The 20,866-nt window shown below is 51.0% G+C and overlaps 1 protein-coding gene across 3 annotated transcripts in view; it reads right to left on the bottom strand.

Annotated features, from left to right (window-relative positions):
• Positions 1-5,733: 5,733 nt before the first annotated feature.
• The window catches only part of IFT43 (intraflagellar transport 43), a 98,344-nt gene continuing 83,211 nt past the window's right edge, over positions 5,734-20,866 (bottom strand). For 2 of the 3 annotated variants that reach the window (XM_082451897.1, XM_082451899.1), the window contains exons 6-9: positions 12,533-12,605; positions 12,206-12,281; positions 11,636-11,698; positions 11,223-11,504 (exon numbers count right to left, since the gene is read on the bottom strand). In XM_082451897.1, coding sequence (XP_082308023.1) covers positions 11,385-11,504; positions 11,636-11,698; positions 12,206-12,281; positions 12,533-12,605 — 332 coding nt within the window. In that variant the 3' untranslated portion in view covers positions 11,223-11,384. Of the gene's footprint in view, positions 5,872-9,819; positions 9,922-11,222; positions 11,505-11,635; positions 11,699-12,205; positions 12,282-12,532; positions 12,606-20,866 lie in introns of those variants that run through there. The other variant, XM_082451898.1, reaches the window with a different exon arrangement.

Raw genomic sequence — 20,866 nt, forward strand, 5'->3', positions numbered from 1 at the left:
GATACTCCTGATTTTTAAATATTGACCGCTAATGTAAAAATGTCAAGAAAACTGTTTTAGCCAGTATACTGTGAGCCGGCAGTTTGCAAGGTTCTCGAATAGGCTTGGGGGTTTGGGAAGGTGCTTGTTTAAAATGCATATTCTCAGGTGTCCCCTGCCCGGACTCTAATCCAGCGGGTCGGGGGTCAGGAACCTGCGTGTTTGGTAAGCTCTGTAGGGCCCTCAGATGCAGGTGGTCCGTGTCAGGTGGCCACCTCTGAGAAACCCTGGCTTGCAAGTGTTGTCGTTGTGCCTCTAGACTCTAGGATAATACCTTAAACAGCCCACTGAAGGGAGGGCACAGGGCAAACCTGATGTCCTTGTCACCCTATGCCCAGTGCTCCTGTCATGCTGGGTGGATGGCAGAGCTTCAAGGCTCTGGCATCGCTGTGGCACATCTACTACCCCTCACTGAGGGGACCCCGGTGTGGGTTCAGAACCTCGCCGTGGCCCCAGTCAGGAGGAGGAACCGACAGAACACTGAATATACGCAAAACAGGAATGAAAACTGCCCACCTCATCTAGTGCTTCATGAGGAGGAAATGAGAAAGGCCTGGGTTTAAGCCTTACTTTCTCTTTCCTCTAAAATGGGCATGATTGCAGTACCACCTCGTGGAGTTGAGAAGACTGAGTAAGATAATGTACAGAAAGCATTGCATACGTTGCCTGAAATCTGGTAAGGGCTTCATAAATGACAGCTACTACTATTACTATCACTGGAGATAAACAAGAACTAGGACACATGCTAACAGGGACACAGCAGGGACTTAGCTCTTAGTCTTAACCAGGGACAAAGCTATCTCAGGGAATAGCGCCTGACACCGTGCCTGGCCAGAGCACTCACCAGTGTGTTAGACACGTGATCAAGAGGCCGGCAGCGATTCCCACTCTGATTTTCCCTCTGGGACCGAACAGAACACGCCCAGCCCCACCGTCCCGTGCACAGACTGGCTAGCTTTTCAAGCCAGGCCTCCCCTGTCTCCACCACGGGCACCCGGGTCTTCTCCCTGTGGCCTCACACCCGCTCTCCTCAGTCCCCTTTGCCCTGGACTGGCCACCCCAGGGGACCGGTGTTCCCTCTGCCATTTCTTACCCAGTGGGTGGTTGGAACGAGTAGAAGAGCTGTCTGTCTTTTCAGGGGCTTGATGGGAGGCTGGCAGAAGGAACTGAGAGGTGAGCCAGTGCTGGGGGGCAGCGGGGTCCTTCAGAGCAGTCAGGGTGGAAGGAAGCGGGCTCAGTCTGAATGACCATCGCATGGAAGGGCTGATGAGGGGATGGAACTGTGGGGCAGCGAATCTACGGAATAATGTCCACCATTGAAAAGAATGCAGGAGAGAAGTACCAAGAGGAGGGTTCCACAAGATGTGTTGTTAAGTGGAAAAAGCAAAATGTGGGCCATGCTTGCAGAATGGTCACTACTACATAAATAAAACCAAGCTCTGGGTCTCTATTTGTATGCCCATGTGTATGCAGGTGCACAGAAACCTCTGGGAGGACATCATGGTCACCTCTGGGGAGGGCGGTGAAATGAGAGGGGGCAGGACAGGGTAATAAGGGATAGTCACTATATTTAGATATATAGTTTTTAGTTTAGTGATTATGTATATATGTATATGCATAATTTGGTGAATATGGTAAGTAAAGATCATATTTTTTAAATGGGATTTGTAAGCTTTTAAAGAGAGAAACTTTTTTTTTTAAAGAGAGAAATTTTTTTTTAAAGATCTGGCATCAGATGTTCCTATGTCTCTGCTCATCCCCCAGGTCGAAAGATTTCTTGCAATGCAAAAAATGGCACAGCCTGCTCTCTCTAGGGTCACATCTATTTTAATCGGTCTTGGGTCTTCAAGGTTCCTTCTGTCCTTCCTTGCTCTGTGTTCAACGGACCTGCGTTCCCATTAGAAAGTCAAAAATGATTCCTAAATGCCTGTGTTTTACTTCAAACTGGACTACAAATTGACTACCTAGTCAAACTTGCTGTATTTCCCTTTCATAGAAAATCATGGAAAATTTAACTGCAGATAAAACTTTAAAGCTAGCTCCAGAGTCTGAGCAGACCCCTAGTCTGAGGGGCAGGGGCGGAGGTGGCACTGCAGGGCCTCTCTGTTTCCCGACCCAGTTCTCAGGGACGGCCAAGCTGCCGGGCACCATGGCACAGGGGATGCTGCAAAAATTGGTACGATGCTGTGGGACAAACAGAAACTCGGCCAGCTCGGCTACCTGCGGTGATGAGGGGGTGATGGGGAGAATCCTTTTAAAGTCATGCTTATTGCGGTACAATTTACATACAATAAAAAATCACTCTTTTTAAGTGGAGAGTTTGATGAGTTTTATAAACAGACATGTAACCATCTCCACAATCAAATTCTGGAACATTTCCATCACCCTAAAAAGTTCCCTCCTGCCCCTATGTAGTATCCCCGCCCCGCTCTGCCCTGCCCTGCATTGCCCAGCTTTTGGTTTTATTTTTGTTTTTTCTGTTCTCTAGTTAAAGAGCTAAACTGACTTTTTCTCTTTGCTTAGCTTCCCCTACCAAGTGCTATCTCCTCCAACTACACCCTGGGAGGTGGCTTCCTTGTTCAGTCTTGGTTGCATTGTCTTTGTCCTTAAAACTGCTCGAGCACCTTGGAGGGCATTGTGCCTTAGGTACAGCGTAGTGCTGCCCACTGGGCTTCAGTCAGAACGAGCCTGGCCCTTCACAAAGCCCAAGGCAGCCTCCCCTCTGCCGGCGGACAGCATGCCGCCCCGACCGCTGTGTGGCATGGGGGGCTCGGCTACCAGGTCCCTGCCCCTGGAGAGATCTCGGCACAGGCACCTAAACACCATCTCTTCTCCCACCTTCAGCAGTGATGCCCCCAGACCATGATGGGTACCATGTGGCCCTCTGGAGGGCACACCCTGTCTCCTGGTAGGCCTGGTAACCGTGACACCCCCTGTTCTCTGCCCATAAAGCCACCAACAGAGGCTCTTCGTGCCCAACCCCAGCAAAGAAAGGGAGCTATCTTCTTCTCCTGCTGACAGGACACCAGATTCTTTTGCGAAATGTCCACTGTGGGATTTCAGTTCCTCCTTCTCAGGCCTCCTCAGTTGGATTGGGTTCTAAGTCAGCACTTCCATGCGTGAGAGAGGGATGGAGCTCTGGTCAACAACCCCCGTCTATCCCTCTCCAAACCCAGCCCACGCCCCAGCCACGCCACTGGGGTTTGGGAGGCATATGGATTTGGGGGAGAAGCCGCTACCCACACCCCTAACCAGCTGTCTCCTCTCAGCCCTGCCTGGGAGTCTTTCCTCACCAAGTCTAGCTGGAAAACGCCAGGCCCACTGTTTGGGTCCTGTGAGAAGCAGACACCAGGACAGAAAGATAAAGGGGAGAGGAAGCAGGATGTAACAGGGAGAGGCTTCAGGTGGTGATGAAGGTCTGACAGCTGTGAAGAAAGAGGGGAGGAAGGAGGACTGGATAGCAAGGGTCTCAGACTGCTGTGCAGCTCTGAGAAAGCCCTGGCCAGACCCAGGGGAGCTCTGATGCAAAGACTGTCGCAGAGGAATGCTGTGCTGGCCAGGATCGGTGAGCCCTGCACCGTCGCCAGGTTCAGCAACTGGCTGGCTCATGCCTGGGAAGCTCATGGCCTCGGGCTGCAGGCTGATCCTGAAGGCACATCACTCCCTGTGCAAGTTCTCCTGAAGGGCGAGCTGAGTGGCGCAGCCAGGGCTGTCCCTCCTCCTGAGCTCGGCATGGAGACCCTGCTGGCCGGCGGATGGGGTGTGCTCTCCTGTCCCTGAGGCCTGAAAGCCAGACACATTCCCTGCAGCCTCAGCTGCTCCCTTCTCCATCACACCTCAGTAGCGTGACTGAGGCACTGGTGGCAGCCACAGAAAGAAGGCAAACCTGCTAACTTGGACTGCTGAGCTGGACCCTCATCCTGAGCAAATGCCGTCAGCTCCAGGGCAGAGTTTAAACAATTCAGTGGAGGGCAAATGGCTGAGGGTCCAGGTATTGGCCCTGGAAATATCCCAGGACTCTGCTCAAACTCTTGTCAGACCCATGATGGAAACAGGGTTAAGCTTCCTGATCAGAGGGGGATGACTCCACGGTAGGGAAACCGGGTCTTCTCCAGAGCTCGTGTAGTTTTAGCTTATCCATCAGGGGTCCTGGTTACTGACAAAGGACACTGGCCAGCCTGCAAGTCAGGACTCGAGTTCCAGTACCCATGACCTTGGGTGAGTGCCCTTGGGGAACAGGACCCTTACAGGCAAAATGAGGAGGCGGGGCAGGGGTCTCAAAGTCAGTGCCTGCAGTGTCCAGGCAGAAATGTAAGTGAGGGTGAGAGTTGGGGTGGGGTGGGGGGGCGACGTGCTGACCTGCCCTTACCCAGAGGAGCTCTGGCCTCTCTGCTCACGTCAGTCACTGCCCTAGTGACTGTGGCCCCAGTGTGGACAGATCTCCCAATTTCCTAAGAGAAGCTGGAAATCTGGGTTTAATGTGAAACCTTTCCATTTTAAATGTTGGTAATTAACCAAACAAGTAAAAAGTCGTGTGTTGGGATGCAACTAGAGATTATCATACTAAGTGAAGTAAGTCAGAAAGAGAAAAGACAAATACCATATGATGTCACTTATGTGTGGAATCTAAACTATGGCACAAATGAACGTATCTACAAAACAGAAACAGACTCATAGACACAGAACAGACTTGTGGTTGCCAGGGATGGGGAGGGGGGCGGGAAGGAGAGGGATGGATTGGGACTTTGGGGTTGGTAGATGTAGACTATTACATTTAGAATGGATCAACAACAAGGCCCTACTTTATTGCACAGGGAACTATATTCAATACCCTGTGTTAAACCATAATGGAAAAGAATATAAAAAAAGAATGTATTTATGTATAAAACTGAGTCACTTTGCTGTACAGCAGAGATCGGCACAACACTGTAAATCAACTATACTTCAATTAAAAAAAAAACTTATGTGTGGGCCAAATCAATCACGTCCTGTGGGTCAAAGTCAGTCCGTGGGCCTCCAGCTCACGACCTTGGGTTAGATGCCCACATAGGTGCCGTCAGTGTCTAATGCCCATGACTTGCCATCAGGGGGAATGTTGCCTGCCCACCCAGTGTGATCAGGACTAATCACCATCGAGAGCTTGCTTCATGCCGGACACTTGACGTATAGTATGTGGTTTAATCATCATAATGCTACAACAAAGACAGGAATTGTTTTCTACCTCACTCTATGGATAAGAAAGCGGACGCACAAGGAGGTATGCAGCCGTGACCTGGAAGCACAGGGGCTTGAACCTGGCATCGTCTGCATTCTTAGCCTCTGTGCCCTCTTACCTTGCCCCCTCCAGGTTGACCTCCGATTCCTGAGGGACACTTTAGCACCAAGCAGCCCAAATAGTATCCGGGGGGATTCTGAGACTGGTACTTAGGAGGGCGTCCCAACCCTGTGCGTTCTTTCCATCCAGGGCTGTGTCTCCCCTGCCCCTGCCCCTCCCAGTGCCGTCCTGTGCGTCACCTCCAGTCTGCTGGCAGGACGCGTGGCTGGCGGGTCGAATCCACTGCAGCCCGAGATCTGGAAGAGACAGCCTTTTGCAGGACTCTTTCTGGTCTTCGTCCAGCCCCTTCACAGCAGGTGTTCTCTTGTGGGGAGCGCTCCCTCCCCCCCCACAGCACTGTTTGCTGCAGCTGCAGCAGATGCTGCTGGGAGAGCTGGCCAGCCATCATTCTGTGGGAGCCAAAAGCCTCTGTGGCCCGGGAATTCTGGGCTAATGCTCGGTGCTGGCATGGTCCCCTCTCTCGCTGACCCCTCCGGTCCAGGTCACCACGACAGATGCTGGGAACATATGCCGGGAATTAATTCACTCCACCTTGGCCACAAGAGGGGCAGCCTCTTTCTCTGGCTGCTCCTGACACGCTTACTTTCTGATTTCTACTTCACCAAAGGAAAAATCGGGCTTTTCTCCCTCCCTCGCTCCTAACCCCCTTCCACTGGGCTTTCTCATCATTATTCTGAGCCTGACGCCAAAGGTATTTGATTCCTAGAGACCCCCCTCACCCCACACCTCAAACAGGATCAAAGGCCAAGGAACCCAGTCACTCTTTCCAGCTTGTTGTCTCCAGATAGATTCTGTCCCAACTTTGCTGCAACCGATAAGTGGTTTTTGTTTGTTTTTTCCTTTTCTTAAGGGAAATTTGTGTCTCTCTTTTAGGAGCCAGAATCTTCCCAACCTTCTAGTCTTTCCTTACATCTAACTCAAATCCCTCCTGCTGCGATTGCATTCCTGGGTAGCAACAAGCGGCTGAACTTTGGGAGTCTGCGGCTGTTGTTATTTCTCACCTTCATTCTTTCGTCTAAGGAGGAACTGGCAAACTTTTTCTGTAAAGGGCCAGAGAGTAAATAATTCAGGCTTTGCAGGCCACATGGTCTCTGTCACAACTCAGTTCTGCTACTGTAGCCCCAAAGCAGCCATAGACAGTATGCAAATTAAGGAGCATGGCCGTGTTCCAGTAAAAGTTAACAAGAACAGGTGGAGGGCTGGATTTGGTCCACAGGCTGACCCCTGCTTTAAGCAAACCAACCCACCTCTGTATTTCTTAGTGGACAAACCAAGCTCCCTTTCTCTCTCTTCACCTGCACTTTGCAGTGGACCATTTGGGCTCCTCCACTCATCCGGAAAGCCTCTATGTTTTTCAAAACCAATGCTTTGAGAACACAGAGGAATCTTGTCTATTTCTCTACTAGCTTGTAAGCTCCTTGGGGTCAGGACCATGTCTTATTTGACTTTGAACTCCTGGAATATGCAAAGGCCTTGACAGAAACTCAAAGAACACCCGGTCTTACCCTGAAGAAGCTTACAGGCTGGTGGGGAGAGCAGACAGATGAGTTCTGTGTTCTCAACAGAGATAAGCTCAATGACAGAAAGAAGTCAGGGAGGGAGGAATCAGGAGATGGTGCCTCCTATAAACTTAGCAGTGACCTCTGAAACACGTATGGAAAGGAGACAAGAAAAAAAATCTTAAGTTTTACTGAATTAATTCTGATACTCTAAAGCCCTGAAAAACAAACAAACAAACAAACAAATAAAACCAATGCCCTGGAAAACAGTTTTGGCAGTTTCTTAAAAGTTAAACATAAATACACCATCTGACCCAGCAATTTCACTCTTAGGAATCTACCTTAGAGAAATGAAAACATCTGTCCACACAAAGACATGGCCATGAATGTCCACAGGGGCTTTATTCTTAAGCCCAAACTAGAAACAACTCAAATGTCCATCAACTGAGGAATAAACAAAATGTGGTACGTGTCCATACAACAGAATAACATTCAGCATTCCAAACGATGAACCACTGCACATGCTACAACATGGATGGACCTTGAAAATATACTAAGTGCAAGCAGCCAGACTCAAAAGACCACATGTTATATGAGTCCATTTATATGAAATTTCCAGAAACAACCAATCGACAGTCAGCAAGCAGATCAGTGGTTGCCTGGGGCTGGGAGTGGGAATGGGGATTAACTGTAAACAGACACAAGGGAGGCTTATAGGATGATGAAAATGTTCCAGAAACAGAATTATGGTTATGGTTGCATAACTCCATAAATTTACTAAAATCACTGAATTGTATACTTTCAGGGGGTAAATTTTAAGGCATGCAAATTAAACCTCAATAAAGTTGTTATAAAAACAAAACAAAAAACCCTGGTGCCAAGCCATTCTCTAACCATGGCTGAAAGATGATGCAGGAGGGGAAATGGAGGTGGGAGCCCCTTGAGAGATGCAGATGTTTGTTGTTGCAATAAAATATCCAATGTGACTTTCCCTAGGTTCACTTTTCCACCCCATCAGTTCCAAAACAGAATAGCAGTCAGATTTTACCAGGCATTACAATCCTAAGATTATCCCCATTTTACAGATGAGAAAAAACAGGATCAGAAGGGGAAAGCAGGGGTTTCGCTGGTGGCGCAGTGGTTAAGAATTCGCCTGCCAATGCAGGGGACACGGGTTCGAGCCCTGGTCCGGGAAGATCCCACATGCCGCGGAGCAACTAAGCCCGTGCACCACAACTACTGAGCCTGCGCTCTAGAGCCCACGTACCTCAACTACTGAAGCCCGCGCGCCTAGAGCTGGTGCTCCGCAACAAGAGAAGCCACCGCAATGAGAAGCCCGTGCACCGCAACGAAGAATAGCCCCCGCTCACCACAACTAGAGAAAGCCCGCGAGCAGCAACAAAGACCCAATTCAGCCAAAAATAAATAAATAAATAAATTTATATATTTAAAAAAAAGAAAAGAAGGGGAAAGCAGCTTGCTCAAGGACCCACAGCGACTAAGTGGAGAGATGGGACTGGACCCCAGGCCTGCTTGATTCCAGAATCTGTGTTCTTTGACACTGCTCCTTACCCCCTCCACTCACCCCCTTCCCCACTGACTCTTTGGCCTCTGGGAGAAAAGCACAGCACTGCTTGGGCAAGCAGAGCAAGGATGTTAGGCTTCCTTATCTTGCTGTGGCAAATCCTACCTTTCACTCCAGCACCAATGCTCCCAGGAGCCGCCCTCACCACTAAGCAAGAAAGGCCTTGATCTCTGTGAGCAGCTCTCTGTGGTCCAGCAACACTGGGCCAGCACTAGAGTCCATTTCCGCCTGGAGCATGTAGCTCCAGAAGCCTGTCTGGGGGTGTCCTGGGGTTTAGCAAAGACGAGCCAACCATCAGGGGTAGAGATGACCTCAGGTTCAGCCACAGGCCAGCCTGCCCAGATGAATTTCTTGCTTGGGCTTCTCATCAGAACTACAAGTTTCCAGGGAGCGTGGCACTCAGGGGCCTCACGGTACTGCCATCTGCCCCGCACACGGCACGCCCCTGCCTGGGGGAGCTGGCAGCAGCCGCCTGGCCTCAGTTCTGTGGCAGAAGAGCTCACGGTTCCGCTCTCCCTCGATGAGGCATCAACCTTTCTTCCCAGGCCGAGGCATGGAGGGGCCGTGCAGGCCTCTGAGGAAAGTTTTCCAAAGGCGGCCTGACGAGCCCACGGAGCCTGAGGGTGCGCGTGTCACTGGGGAGAGCGGACCCTACATGCACAGAGGCCTCTGCTGTGGTGAGCCCAGGGCTGGACCTGGCAAGACACAGCGTCTCCTCTCCCCTGGTCCCCTCCCGCCAGTCACACCGCCTCCTGCCGCTACTCAAAGAAGCCAGGCCTATGCCCCCCTCTTGGCTTTTGCAAATACTGTTCTCTCCTTGGAACGCTCTTCCCCAGGGACCAGTCCCGCTCCTTCCTTCACCTTCTTCGGGTCTTTGCTCAAATGTCACCTTCTCAGTGAGACCTCCCCTAACCGCCCCATCTAACACTGCACCCCGAGCCCAGCACTCCCTTCCCCGTCCTGCTGAATTTTTCTCCATAGCACCAATTACCATCTGATGCCCTCTCTATCTTACTTATTCGTCCATCTCCCCCACCAGAACGGAAGCGCTTTGAGAGAAGGGAGTTTTGCTTGGAGTGTCTGGAACAGCGCCTGGTGCGTACTACGTGGTAATCAAAATCTCATGAAGGAACCGACTTTCCCACCAGGGCCCGGCCTATGAACAGCAGCTCTGCAGCTACCACCCCATGCCAAAGACACCACGGGAGATTTTGCCGGAGACCAGCTGGGGCTTCTCGGACATGAGCCAGTCTGGGAGAAACTGGTAACGACCCAGTCAATCTGCCACACGCAGGAGGCCCACTCCACGCCTCCTCCCCGCCGCTCCCCGCCGGTGTCTGTAGAAAACCACATTGAGGTACCTGTCGAAGCTCGTCCATTCTGTCATCCCTCTAGGGCCATCTTCTTGGGAGGCCCCCTGAAGTCTTGGCTGGGCGACAACGCTGGGTGGAACATAAAGGTGTCTGAGAAGTAAAGGGAGGAAGGGAGTCAACCCCCAGGCCCTGCTCGAGCTGGCTGAAGACCCTCAAGGTTATCAGGGTCCTGAGGCAGTTGAACTTGCCAGTGATTAAGGTACTCGAAATCTAGCAATTCCTCCTTTGGGTTTCAGAGTCTTGCAGGCTCAAGAAAAACCAGCCTGGACGGAAACTTCTCAGTGACCATGGGAATTATTCCAAAGAGGGGCTGTCTGGGCTAAAAGTGTGACTCTGGAAAAGGAGGAAACGAGACCCCAAAGCCACTAAATCCCTGAGTTTATAATTAACAGACAAGTATTCTCTTTGCCTGCTCCGGAGCCGGTGGCTCACCAGGGAAGGGCACCGTAGTCAGACAAAAATAACCCCCAGTGTGTTTTTGAAGTGTTGAGCCTCTTTGTTTTTCTGAATTTTAATGAAGGGCTTTCCAGGCAGGGTGAGAACAGCACTCAGCACTGCCCACGGCCAGGAGTGGGGCTTGGTTAGCTGCCGCCAGACTGCGCGGGCCTGATCCAGAGTGGCATCTAGGAGAGGCGGGCGGGGAGACGTCCTGTCCTCAGATGAGGTGTCTTGGGGAGTTACGAGAAAAACAAAAACAAAAGATGTCTCTGTTTAGAAAAAGGACTGGGCTCTGCTCCAGATCTTGGCACATCTTGGAAACAGGCAGTGATGATGCTTGGGGGTAGCAACGGAGACAAACAGCTACACCTCTGAAAGGTCAGGGGGTGCCCAGGCTCCCTGCGAGAGTGCTTCTGCGCACGTCTCAGGGCTGCTGAGCTGGCCCCTGCTAATGAGAACCAGAAACAAGGCCCTGGGAACCTGTGGCAGAAAGGAAACATGTGCTTTGGGAGCCCCAGGCATGGGTTGCAGGAAGAGGGGGGAAAGGGGCGTGCTGTTAGAAGAGCCACCAAACCCTGACGTGGGCAATGGGTCATCTGATCACGCCCACTGAAAGCTCGAAGGAGACAGTGCAACTTCACCAACATAACTGACCGTCCAAAGTGAGAAAGGCATGTGGCCAGGCCCTCCCCAGGACCCCAGCAGGCAGCCGCATGCCACCTCCCGTATCCCTGCGTCCAGGTGCTCACAGGTAGATGCTCCGGGGAGCTGCTGGGGCCTCTGTGAACTGAACGGCTTCCAGGAGCACCACTGCTTCTCCCCCTGAATCTAGCTTTCCCTCCCAAGCTTCAACGATGGGGAGCGATGCCCTCCTTCACTCTTGACGAATCTTTCCAAGGGAGTGCTGGAAAGAAACGGAAGAGAGGGCTACAAAAAAAAGCAGTTTCTTACAGTTGAACGATCCAATGCGGTCTACTGAAAATAGATATTTTTATTACAAAATAGTCCATATAAAAATTCTGAGCTGCTTGCAAGCTTCTTTAGTTTTAGGTTTATGGCCTCTGTCTCGAGTCCAAAGCAGAGGTGACCGCGTGCAGGGAGAGCGACCCCCGGGCTCAGGTGTGCGAGGGCTGTCCCACGGGGTCCTCCTTGTCTGCCTGCAGCACATCCCACTCGCTGAGGAGCTCTGAGGACACCTCAGTGTACAGACGGTCCCAGTCCCAGCTGACGTCGTCCTGCCGAGACAGGCATCGCGGGGTGAGCTGCGGGAGGCCGTCCCCTCGGTCACAGCCAGCCTGCCGCCGAGGCCAGCCTCGGAGCCAGCTGTTCCCGGGAATGAGGGGCAGGCACTGCCGCCGCTACGTACCTCTCGAACCTCATGCTCCGGCGCCAGGACTTTGGTGAGGAGCTTCAGGTCGATCTCTCCATCCTGTGAACGTGTAGGGAAAAAAAAAGAAAACAAAGGCAGGCTGTGCACCTTGGAGGCCTTCGGACAACGACCTCTGGCAAAGAGAGGGGGACCAGGTTGAGTGTGGTAGAACTTCTCAAATCCAGACCTGCAGGAATGCCTTGTGAAAGGGCAAAACTGCGGGTGGACCCCATGGCCACTGAGAACTGAGGGAACACCATGATGTCCTGTAGGTTGGGTACTCCTTGGGGGAAGGTCAATACCAGGAGGGCAGGCATGACAGCAGCATATCTACTGATGCCATGGGGGCAGCCAGGGAAGCAGGAAGGAGCCTGGCCCTGGGAACACTGGAATATGTTGGGTCCAGGGATGCTGTAATACCCGAGGAGGATGTCTCTGGCAAAGGGACTGTTGCCCGGCAGCCTTGGAGACGCACCGAGGAGAGGCTGTAAGGCTTTGGAGAAACTGAGAACTCCCTATGGACGTTGCCTGGAGCCTGCTCGTCTACACAGAAGCTGCCTCACTCACCAAGGTCTGAAAGGCTGCGTACTTCATGAGGTCATTGTCCAGGTCACGGTAGGTCATCACCCGGTTGACCTGGATGCTGCAGGAAAGACGGAACGTGAGGAGGAACCACAGGCAGAACCAGTGCCAGGAGTGCTGCCGGGCCACCAACCCCAGAGCCTCGTAGGCAGCTGGGAAGGACCAAAATGGGGAGAAAACGTCTAATAAAATGGGAACCCTGGGATGGAGCCCATCCAGAGACATCTGGATCTCCCCTGGGGGGCAGCACCACTACAGATGGCGTGTGGCATGGTCCCTGCCTCTTGCCAACTTCATATTAATTTAACATACCTGGGAGGGGCCGCCACCTGCAAAACAAAGTCTTCCTCCTGTACTTCTTCCAGGTCCGGAATAACAGGAATATCTGCAATGAGAGGAGGGGCCAAAAATGTCAGCGGCACGAATGGGGGATCTCGCCTGCTTCTCCACTGGTTACTTATCACCTTCCACGTGCCGGCCACAGTTAGGGCTACAGGCTTTGGGTAGAATGGACACAATGGTCTCTGGCCTCCAGGACCCCAGTCTAGGGTTGTGGAACTGAAGTAGAGGTGTGCATGGGAATCAAAGGTAGAACTTCAACAATTCCCGAATCTCAGGCTTTACCCCAGAACCTGCTGGACTAGAATCTCGTAGCGGGGTGGGGCTCAGGCGTCTGTACTTTTCCCTAAGATTTCTTGGATGATCCTGATGTTTGCTCCAGGTTAGAAGCCATTGGCGTGGCTCTCTAAGGAGAAATGTAAAGAAATGAGAAGAAAGTCCCAGACAGCACTTGGGGAAGTGTTTTTATTAGAGGAGAGAAAAGAAAAGAGGAGCCGAATGAACCTGGCACGGTCAGAGACAGAGGAAGTGGGAAAGCGTAGTGTCACGAGGTGGAGGTCACCATGAGTGCACCTCCTCATGACCAAGGTTCACACCTGCATCAGCTCGTCCTAGTCTTTGCAATTGTCACAGCCCTGAGCCTGTATCTGAAGGTCACTTTACGCCTAATGATGTGACCTGGCTTTCCAGCAGTGTGTCCAGGATCAGAGTCTCCATTTACCGGGTCTAATATAATAAACAACACTGACTCTAAAGATGACACTTCCCTTGCTGTCTCTTGGAGATTCTCCTCCTCTGAACTCTCCACATGACACAGACATACAAACATAGGAAGAGACGTGAGGCCATTCCCTTCGTCAATCTAACAAAGTCATGCAAATGGAGAAACAGAGAGACAGCAATCACTTAATCGTGGAAACTTGCTTATTATAGCAGAAAAATCGTCCATCTTCTCCTGGGGACAACCTAACACCTTAAAGAAGTACTGCCTTCTCTCAGTGAGTATCACTGACTGGTAGAGGGGCTTTCTTTGTTTTAACCAGTCTGCATAGAGAAAAAAAGACATGGGGCAGAAAAAAAGGCCAAGCAGGGAGAGACAGTCCTGGAATTCCCAAACCAACTGCAAATATTAAAAGGAGGAAAAATTCCAGAGAGGAGAGAGCAGTGAAGACACCCTTTGTTTTTGCTTCCATGGACTAAATTTTAAAAAAAAATTTATTTATTTATTTATTTATTTTTTAAGAGACGCAGAATCATTCCAAGAACAGCTGGGAAGACCCTTGCCACTTTCAGGCTATTCATTATTTAGACTTTGCGATGGTTCCAGTCAAGCTAAGCCCGAGTATATAAATGTCAGTTCCCAGCCTGGCATCTTTATTATTGCTTCCAGTGGAGGGGTTACAGATGCCGTACCTGGAAAGAGGGACAGAAAGCATGCAAGGGAGAGACGGAGACAGAGAAAATAAGACAGAGAGAAAGAGACAGGCAGAGAAAGAGAGTGATTAAAGGGGTGAAAATAAAAAGAAAATGCTGATAAGGAAATAAAGAAGACACATACACCAGCCCCGAAATAATGAATCACATTCAGCAAGTCCTCTATCTAGAAAGACACTGTTCAGAGCTCAGATTATATCTCTCTACCCTGCTAGAGAATTAGAGATGGAATTCTCTAATTTTCTATTTCTTATGCTAACAGAAATTCAGCTTGTTCATCCCTGCTCACTCCGAGTGAAGAATACAGTCCATGTGAGGGCTGCTGATGGCACCGTCCCTGAGTCCAGGGCGAGAGGGCTCCTAGGCTGGCAGGACCGCACGGGCCCTGCGGTGGGGCAGGGCAGAAGCTGGCCGTGCCATGCGCCATCAGCAGTGTGACAGGTCCGGCGTGAGGCAGTTAGCTGCTCCTGGCTCTCCTCGGCGTGAGGCCCAGCCTGAGATGAATATTCAGAAGTTGCTAAGAAAATGCTCCCTGCTGTGCTTAGGGCTCAGGACGGGGTCTTCCCCAAGTCCCCTCTTGCTCTGCAATGTCAGCGTTTGGGTCCTGTCAACTCTGCCCAGCTTCTCCCAGCTCTGAGGAGCCACACTTCTGCCCGCTGTCCACTCTGAGTCCCCGTGGGCTTCCCTGCTTGTCCCCGCCCCCCTCCTCCAAATGCGCACGAAGGAGCGTGGGGCTGGCCCATCTGTGACAGAGCGGAGGTCAGCTCGGGCCTTGGCAAAGGGGCCGCTCAGAGCGGCACTGGCGGGGCTGGCCACACAGTGGGACTTCTCTCTAATTGGAAGCCTGGTGTCCAACAGAACCCGGTGAACTGCCTGAGCGGGACCAAGCCAGCGATGACAGCCAGGCCAAGGCAGGCTGGAGCGTTTCGGTGCAGTGACAGCTTGAGCCATCGCCGCAGAGCCTGGCCATCCAACTGCCGGCCCCAGTGGAACAGGTGGCCGTGAAGCAGGTTTTGGGCAAACTTCAAAGAACTTCCTAATTTTACAGTTTCTGATTTACAGTCACAGACAAGTGCTTGCTTATGGGTATATAACATGTTCCCAGGAGTTTCTGTCCTCTTTCTCTCTTCCCTTCCCCCCACCCCTCTCTCTCATACACACACACATAGGATGACCCAACCTAGAAAAAGAAAACGGCTTGAGAAATCAATCCGCTTCTTCACAGAATTACCTGCATGGAATGATCTGGCCCTGCCTGCAATCAGTGACGGCTACTTGACCTGCAAGCCTGAACCAGTGACCTAGTGTCTGATTCAGGGTGTCAAGCTTAACATTCAAAAGCACACAATTTTAATAGAGACAGTAAGAGGAACAAAGAAGTATGCTCTAGGACTACTGAAAAACAACCACTATTTTAAAAAATTCAATAATTATGCTAACTTTAGTCTCATTTTCTTCGATGCTGCTAATAATAAGAACATTAACAGAAACAATGGGTTACTTAAGCATATGGGTAGGACTCCTGTCCAGTGGTTAAGAGTGCAGGCACGGGAAGCATTCGAATCCTGGCTCCCCCATGTACTAGCTGTGAGGTTTCATCCTCTCTGTACCTCAGTTTCTTCAGCTGTAAAACGGGTATCATAACTACACCCACCTCACAGGGTTGCTGTATTACATGCGATCATCTAAAATATCAAGCACCATGCTTAGAATGTAATAAGTATTCTATATTATTCTTATTCGTTTAACAGATAAAACATTGAGCATGGAGAGAAACTATCTGGCTCTACCCTCATTTTCTCATTTAATCCTCCCCAGTTGTCCCCATCTTCCAGATGAGAACACTGAGGCTCAGCAAGATGAAGTAGCGTACGTGAAGTGAGTCATTAAGAATGGACAGAGCAGGCTTCCAGCTCCAGTTCAACTGCACCCCTCCCAACCAGGCTGTCCCCACCCCTGCCCGGAGGCTTTCTTTGCAAAGGTCCAGTGACTTCAAAGACGCCTCTACTAGTGGAGAGGTGAGACAACAGCCTATAGTTGGGACAGCTTTCGTTTTGCCTGAGACCCAGTGTCCTCTGTTCTCGGGTGTTTCTCTGTCTCCCAATAACCATAACTAAGCGAAGTCTCTCCCTCACCATATGCCCGACTGGCTACTTCCCTACAACAAGGCCAAACGGTGCAGAGAGAAAATGGACCAACACTGGAGACCTGGTGACTCCATCCCCTGCCATCCGTGTCGCACTAAACCAGCTGCGTGGAGAAGGAGGGGAGCAGACACCTCGAACGGCCCCAGGAAAAGTGCCGGCGAGGCAAGAGGGCTGAGATGCCAGTGCCGCAGCAGCGGGTGCCCTCATCCTTCGTTTCAGCTCCCCACAGACAGCGCCCCCTGCTGACCGGTCACCCGCTGCTCTCTCCCAGCTCAGACTCCTTAACAAAACGGGCCTTCCTTGCTCTTTGCATTTGCTCCCGGCCTCTCATGTCAGCCATCTCACTTGCCTTTCACCTGCTTCTGTGTCCCACGCGTTGCCCAATTAGCCACACTGTGGGGAGGTTGCATTTGTTCACTTGCTCGTTCGTTCATCCATTCATCCTTGAAGGGACGAATGGAGCAGCCCCTCTGTGAAAGGCACCGTGCTAGAAGGTGCCAGTAACAACAGCAGATAAACCCGACATGGGCCCTGTCTTCGTGCAGCACCAGTGTAGTGGGGGATAGAAATAAACACAAATAAATGTGCTGCCTGTAAATTAAAACACACACTGTGAAGGGAGCTAACTGGACTCTGTGACCAAAATAACAGGGACACCTAATGCTTTATTTTTAATGGCAAAAGTAATATATGTGGCAATAAATTCAAATGCTGTAGACAAGTTTAAGATGAAAAATGTCCTTTCCTTATATGAATCCCAGCCGTCTCCCTAGAGGTGATCACTGTTAACCATTTCTCATATATGTTTACTGAAAAGAATTTCTGCATACACAGCACATATGTCCTTTTAAAAATGTTTGCAAATGGCATCATGTTACATATCCATTGTTTTACAACTTTTCTTTTTTTTAAATTATTTTTTGCCTGTGCCATGCGGCATGAGGGATTTTAGTTCCCCGACCAGGGATTGAACCCATGCCCCCTGCAGCGGAAGCATGGAGTCTTAACCACTGGACCTCCAGGGAAGTCCTGCGACTTACTTTTATCTGTCCTTTTCAATGTACAGGTGCATCTTATTCTTTTAAATGACCATCTAGTTTTCTATTGAATGGATGCTGCATAGTGCCCTTAATTCAGTCCAGAGAGGATCTAATTCAGGATTTTGGGGGGGGTGGAGTGTCGAGTCAGGGAAGGTCTCTGAACTAGGACAGGGCCGCTGAAGGATAAACAGGACTAAGCCAGGCAGGGGACAACGTGCACAAAGGCGCTAGGAGGTGAGGAGAAACTTGCTAAAAGGGTGGCGTGGTTGGCATGCAGGGCCCAGGAGAGAGCGGCACGGGGCGAAGCAGGAGAGAGGGCATCAGGTGCCAGGTGAGGAAGGACCTGCATCAACCGCCCAGGAGATGCCTGGGTGCCTGCTATAGGCAAGACCTCTTTGGAGGCATATTAGGGGCAAACCAAGATGGACTCAGCATGGAAAAGTTGCAAAGGGAGGGTCTATACATTAAAAAAATGATGATAAATGAGCAGAATAAGGAAAATGCACATCCCTTCCTTTGTGAATCATCTCGGAACCCAACAGGCAGAATTCAGAGCTTCCTACTCTACGTTTCCACAATGCTTTATATTCAAGGACACAGGATGGACCTGATTACCTTGCTGTAGGTAGAGCAAGTGAAATTTGCCCTCGGCCTGCCTCCTAGATGCTGAACCAGTGGAGGGTGAAGACCACGTCCCAGTCACTTCTGCATTCCCAAAGATGGGCAAACTAAAGGACAACGGAACAGAACTGGATCAATAAGTGCCCCTCAAATCTGCAAGTCACACACATGGACGGGCCATGTCCATCTTCTCTATATCATTCTAGTTATAGTATAAGTGTTACTGAGTCCCAAAGTTGCCTAGGCAGGATTCATTTCGCAAGAACAACCAAGAGCAATCCTTAGATACATCCTGGATTTGAAGACATCACAGCAAAGGCTTTGCCTCACTTGAGAGCTGCAAGGCCTCCTGGGAAGGGCCTGTGCATATACAAGAAACAATGGAGGAGTGGGGACAAAGTTACAGACGAAGAGTCATCCAAATTGGGTCCATATGGACTGCTGGGCTTCCATCCTGAGGCTGGGTCACACTGCTCTTCACCCTGGGCTTCCTCTTGATCTCTAGCGTGCCCCACTCCATCACGCCACCTTCTGGGAGCCCCCAGTAAAGGCTTGCTAATGAACAGCAACAGCAGTAAGAACTAATTCCAAAGAGAGAGGTTGCCAAATGGAAAACTCATCAAGATACCAGCATACTAGCCTGCCAACAGATCTACCAACAAACCAACTACCAGATGAAAACACAGAAATAAACGAGGGGTGCTTAAATAAGTAATAGAAATAAATAATAGAAACATGTGGGAACACCAGTAGGATCAATTACAACTGGTTTCAAAGATGCGAGAAGCTGCCACTTGCCCTGAAATACACTCATTGCAGGTAATACCATCACACCCGCACACTAAAATGCTAAGTACCCAGGGAAGTCCCAGAGGGATCCTTTTCAGCCCCTGTGGCTTGACAGCAAGAAGCCTGCCTGCCTCCTGCAGACCCTGGCCTCAGATCTCTGCAACGTATTTTATGATAGCCTGTCTTCACATCTAGCTGTTGTTGGCTTGTTTTGGTACAAGAACAGAAAGTGATTTCTTAGATCAGGCTCCGCTTGTAATGAGTACACCCTGAGCATTACTCGGGCTCTTTCCCCCGAGCGTAAATCTTCCTGCAGAGGAAGGAGAGAACGAAGGAGGCACCCTGATCCGGCCCTCGGTCCCACCCAGGCAAAGATGGCTCAGGCAGGGAGCCCCTCCTCTCTGTGTCCCTTTAGGTTCTACTCTTTGCTGATTTTCTTGGTTGGGGATTTCTGAATGGAATTTTCTGGTCGTGGCCAGAAGGGTTTCTAGAGAGCTACATAAAGTCTCTTCTAACTCCAGCACTTTCTGACCTTGACGCCTTAGTAAATGATACCAGGGGCTGGCCTACCTTGCCAGGTTCCTCCGGGTGCTGAATGATGACATCTGCCCCTCTCGCTTCACCCACTAACTGTGCCCCCCACGGCAGAGGCCCCATGCGGTCCCACACCATCTCTTCCCAGAGCTGCTCCCCCACCCAGCGCCCTGGCCACGACAGAGCACTCGTGGGCTGCTGAGGGCTCACGTCCACCCTGCATAATTCACAGCCACATTCAATAACCCACCTGAAAGGGGCCTGGACACGCTGCGGAGGGACACCCCAAGAAGAGCAGTCCAGACAACCCCCAATGTTGTGCTCAAAGTCAACAGACTCTCAGCAGAGCTCGTGAGCGAAAGGAAAGAATGTCCACGTTTACAGGAGATGGCAACTTTACACCCAAGATCATTATAATTTTTCTCTGCAGCTGCAAAACTTTGTTTTACTGAATGCTGTTACCTTCTGCATCACGTATGGGGAATTTTAAACAGGCAAATGGAAGAAGGTCTGATTGAAGATGAAGTTAAATGAAAGAAATTGGTCTCATTTAGCACATGACAGGATTCATCTGTGTTCCCAAGTCCACTGAGGTGGCATCATGGCCGTTTCATATTCATGAGCTGCTGCGACACTGTGTCCCCTCATTTACAAAGAGCCGTGTTCAGCAAATTCTGTCCCTGTGGACACTCCATGCATTTCATGGTCTTGTCAGAGAGACATCAAACACTCCAGTAACCAAATACCAGAAAATGGCTTTAATTAGTGGATCTCAATCGTATAAATAATTTTTTTTTCTAAGTGAAAAAATGGAGAATTTTTTTAAAGGGAGAAGAAAAGGGGAAAGTGGTAGGCAACAGGCTTCAAACACCCGAAGGAACAAGGGAAAGGGACAGTCTCAGAGGAGCTCCTGGGCCCCTGCACTCCCCGGACGGACTGGGGTTCCAGGGCAAAAATGCGTCTGCAGGTCCCTGGAGGGTCTGCTTTATGAGGACCGATCCCCGGCGATTTCACCTGATCCGGCCGGGTCACTGGGAGGGGAGGAGAGAGGCAGCCATGGGAGAAGAGTGTGAAAACTGTGATGCTGCTGGCTAGAAGGTCCACTGCAGGGACTGAGAAACAGGACTGACCACGAGCAAAAGGTGCCCAAGCAGGTCCCTGAGGAGGCGAATGACAGGGGCAGAAAGATGTCCGTCCTCAGGCGCTGGCTTGGCTAAGGGGCGGTTTATCTATGTCCCGTATGCTGAGATGTCTCCATGCTCCTGCCAAACCCACCCCCTCCTCCTGCTGCTGGGGAAAGAGATCCCCGACCTCAAGAAGCACATCGAGAGAGCTGGTTGTTCCTCCCAGCCCCCCACGCCGTGGCCACTCTCCTGGCTGACGACAGGCTAGACGGGAGGGCCTGGACTGAGCCCATTTCTGAGACAAGCCGGGCCTCAGGGGATGTGGTGCTGGCTGGGTGGTGGGCAGACAGGAGGCTGTGCTGAGTGGTGACTCAGCTCGTGGTCTCCTGTGGGTGTGCAGGCCCGGCCTCAGCATAGTACCCGCAGAGGGGTGGTAGCACTCTCCGGAAGGAGCATAAATGCAATACCCTAGAACGCGAGTGGCCCCATCACCCCACCCAGTCCACCAGGGGCTGTGGAAGAGTCAGTACTGACTGCGCAAAGGGTCGTCAGCCAGGACTGACCCTTCGGAGCAATTCAAAGGCAGTGCTCATGGGAGACAAGCACGGCCCAACAAGG

Source organism: Balaenoptera physalus (assembly GCF_965194825.1).
Source record: "Balaenoptera physalus genome assembly, chromosome: 2".
In the NCBI taxonomy this organism is placed as follows: domain Eukaryota; kingdom Metazoa; phylum Chordata; class Mammalia; order Artiodactyla; family Balaenopteridae; genus Balaenoptera; species Balaenoptera physalus.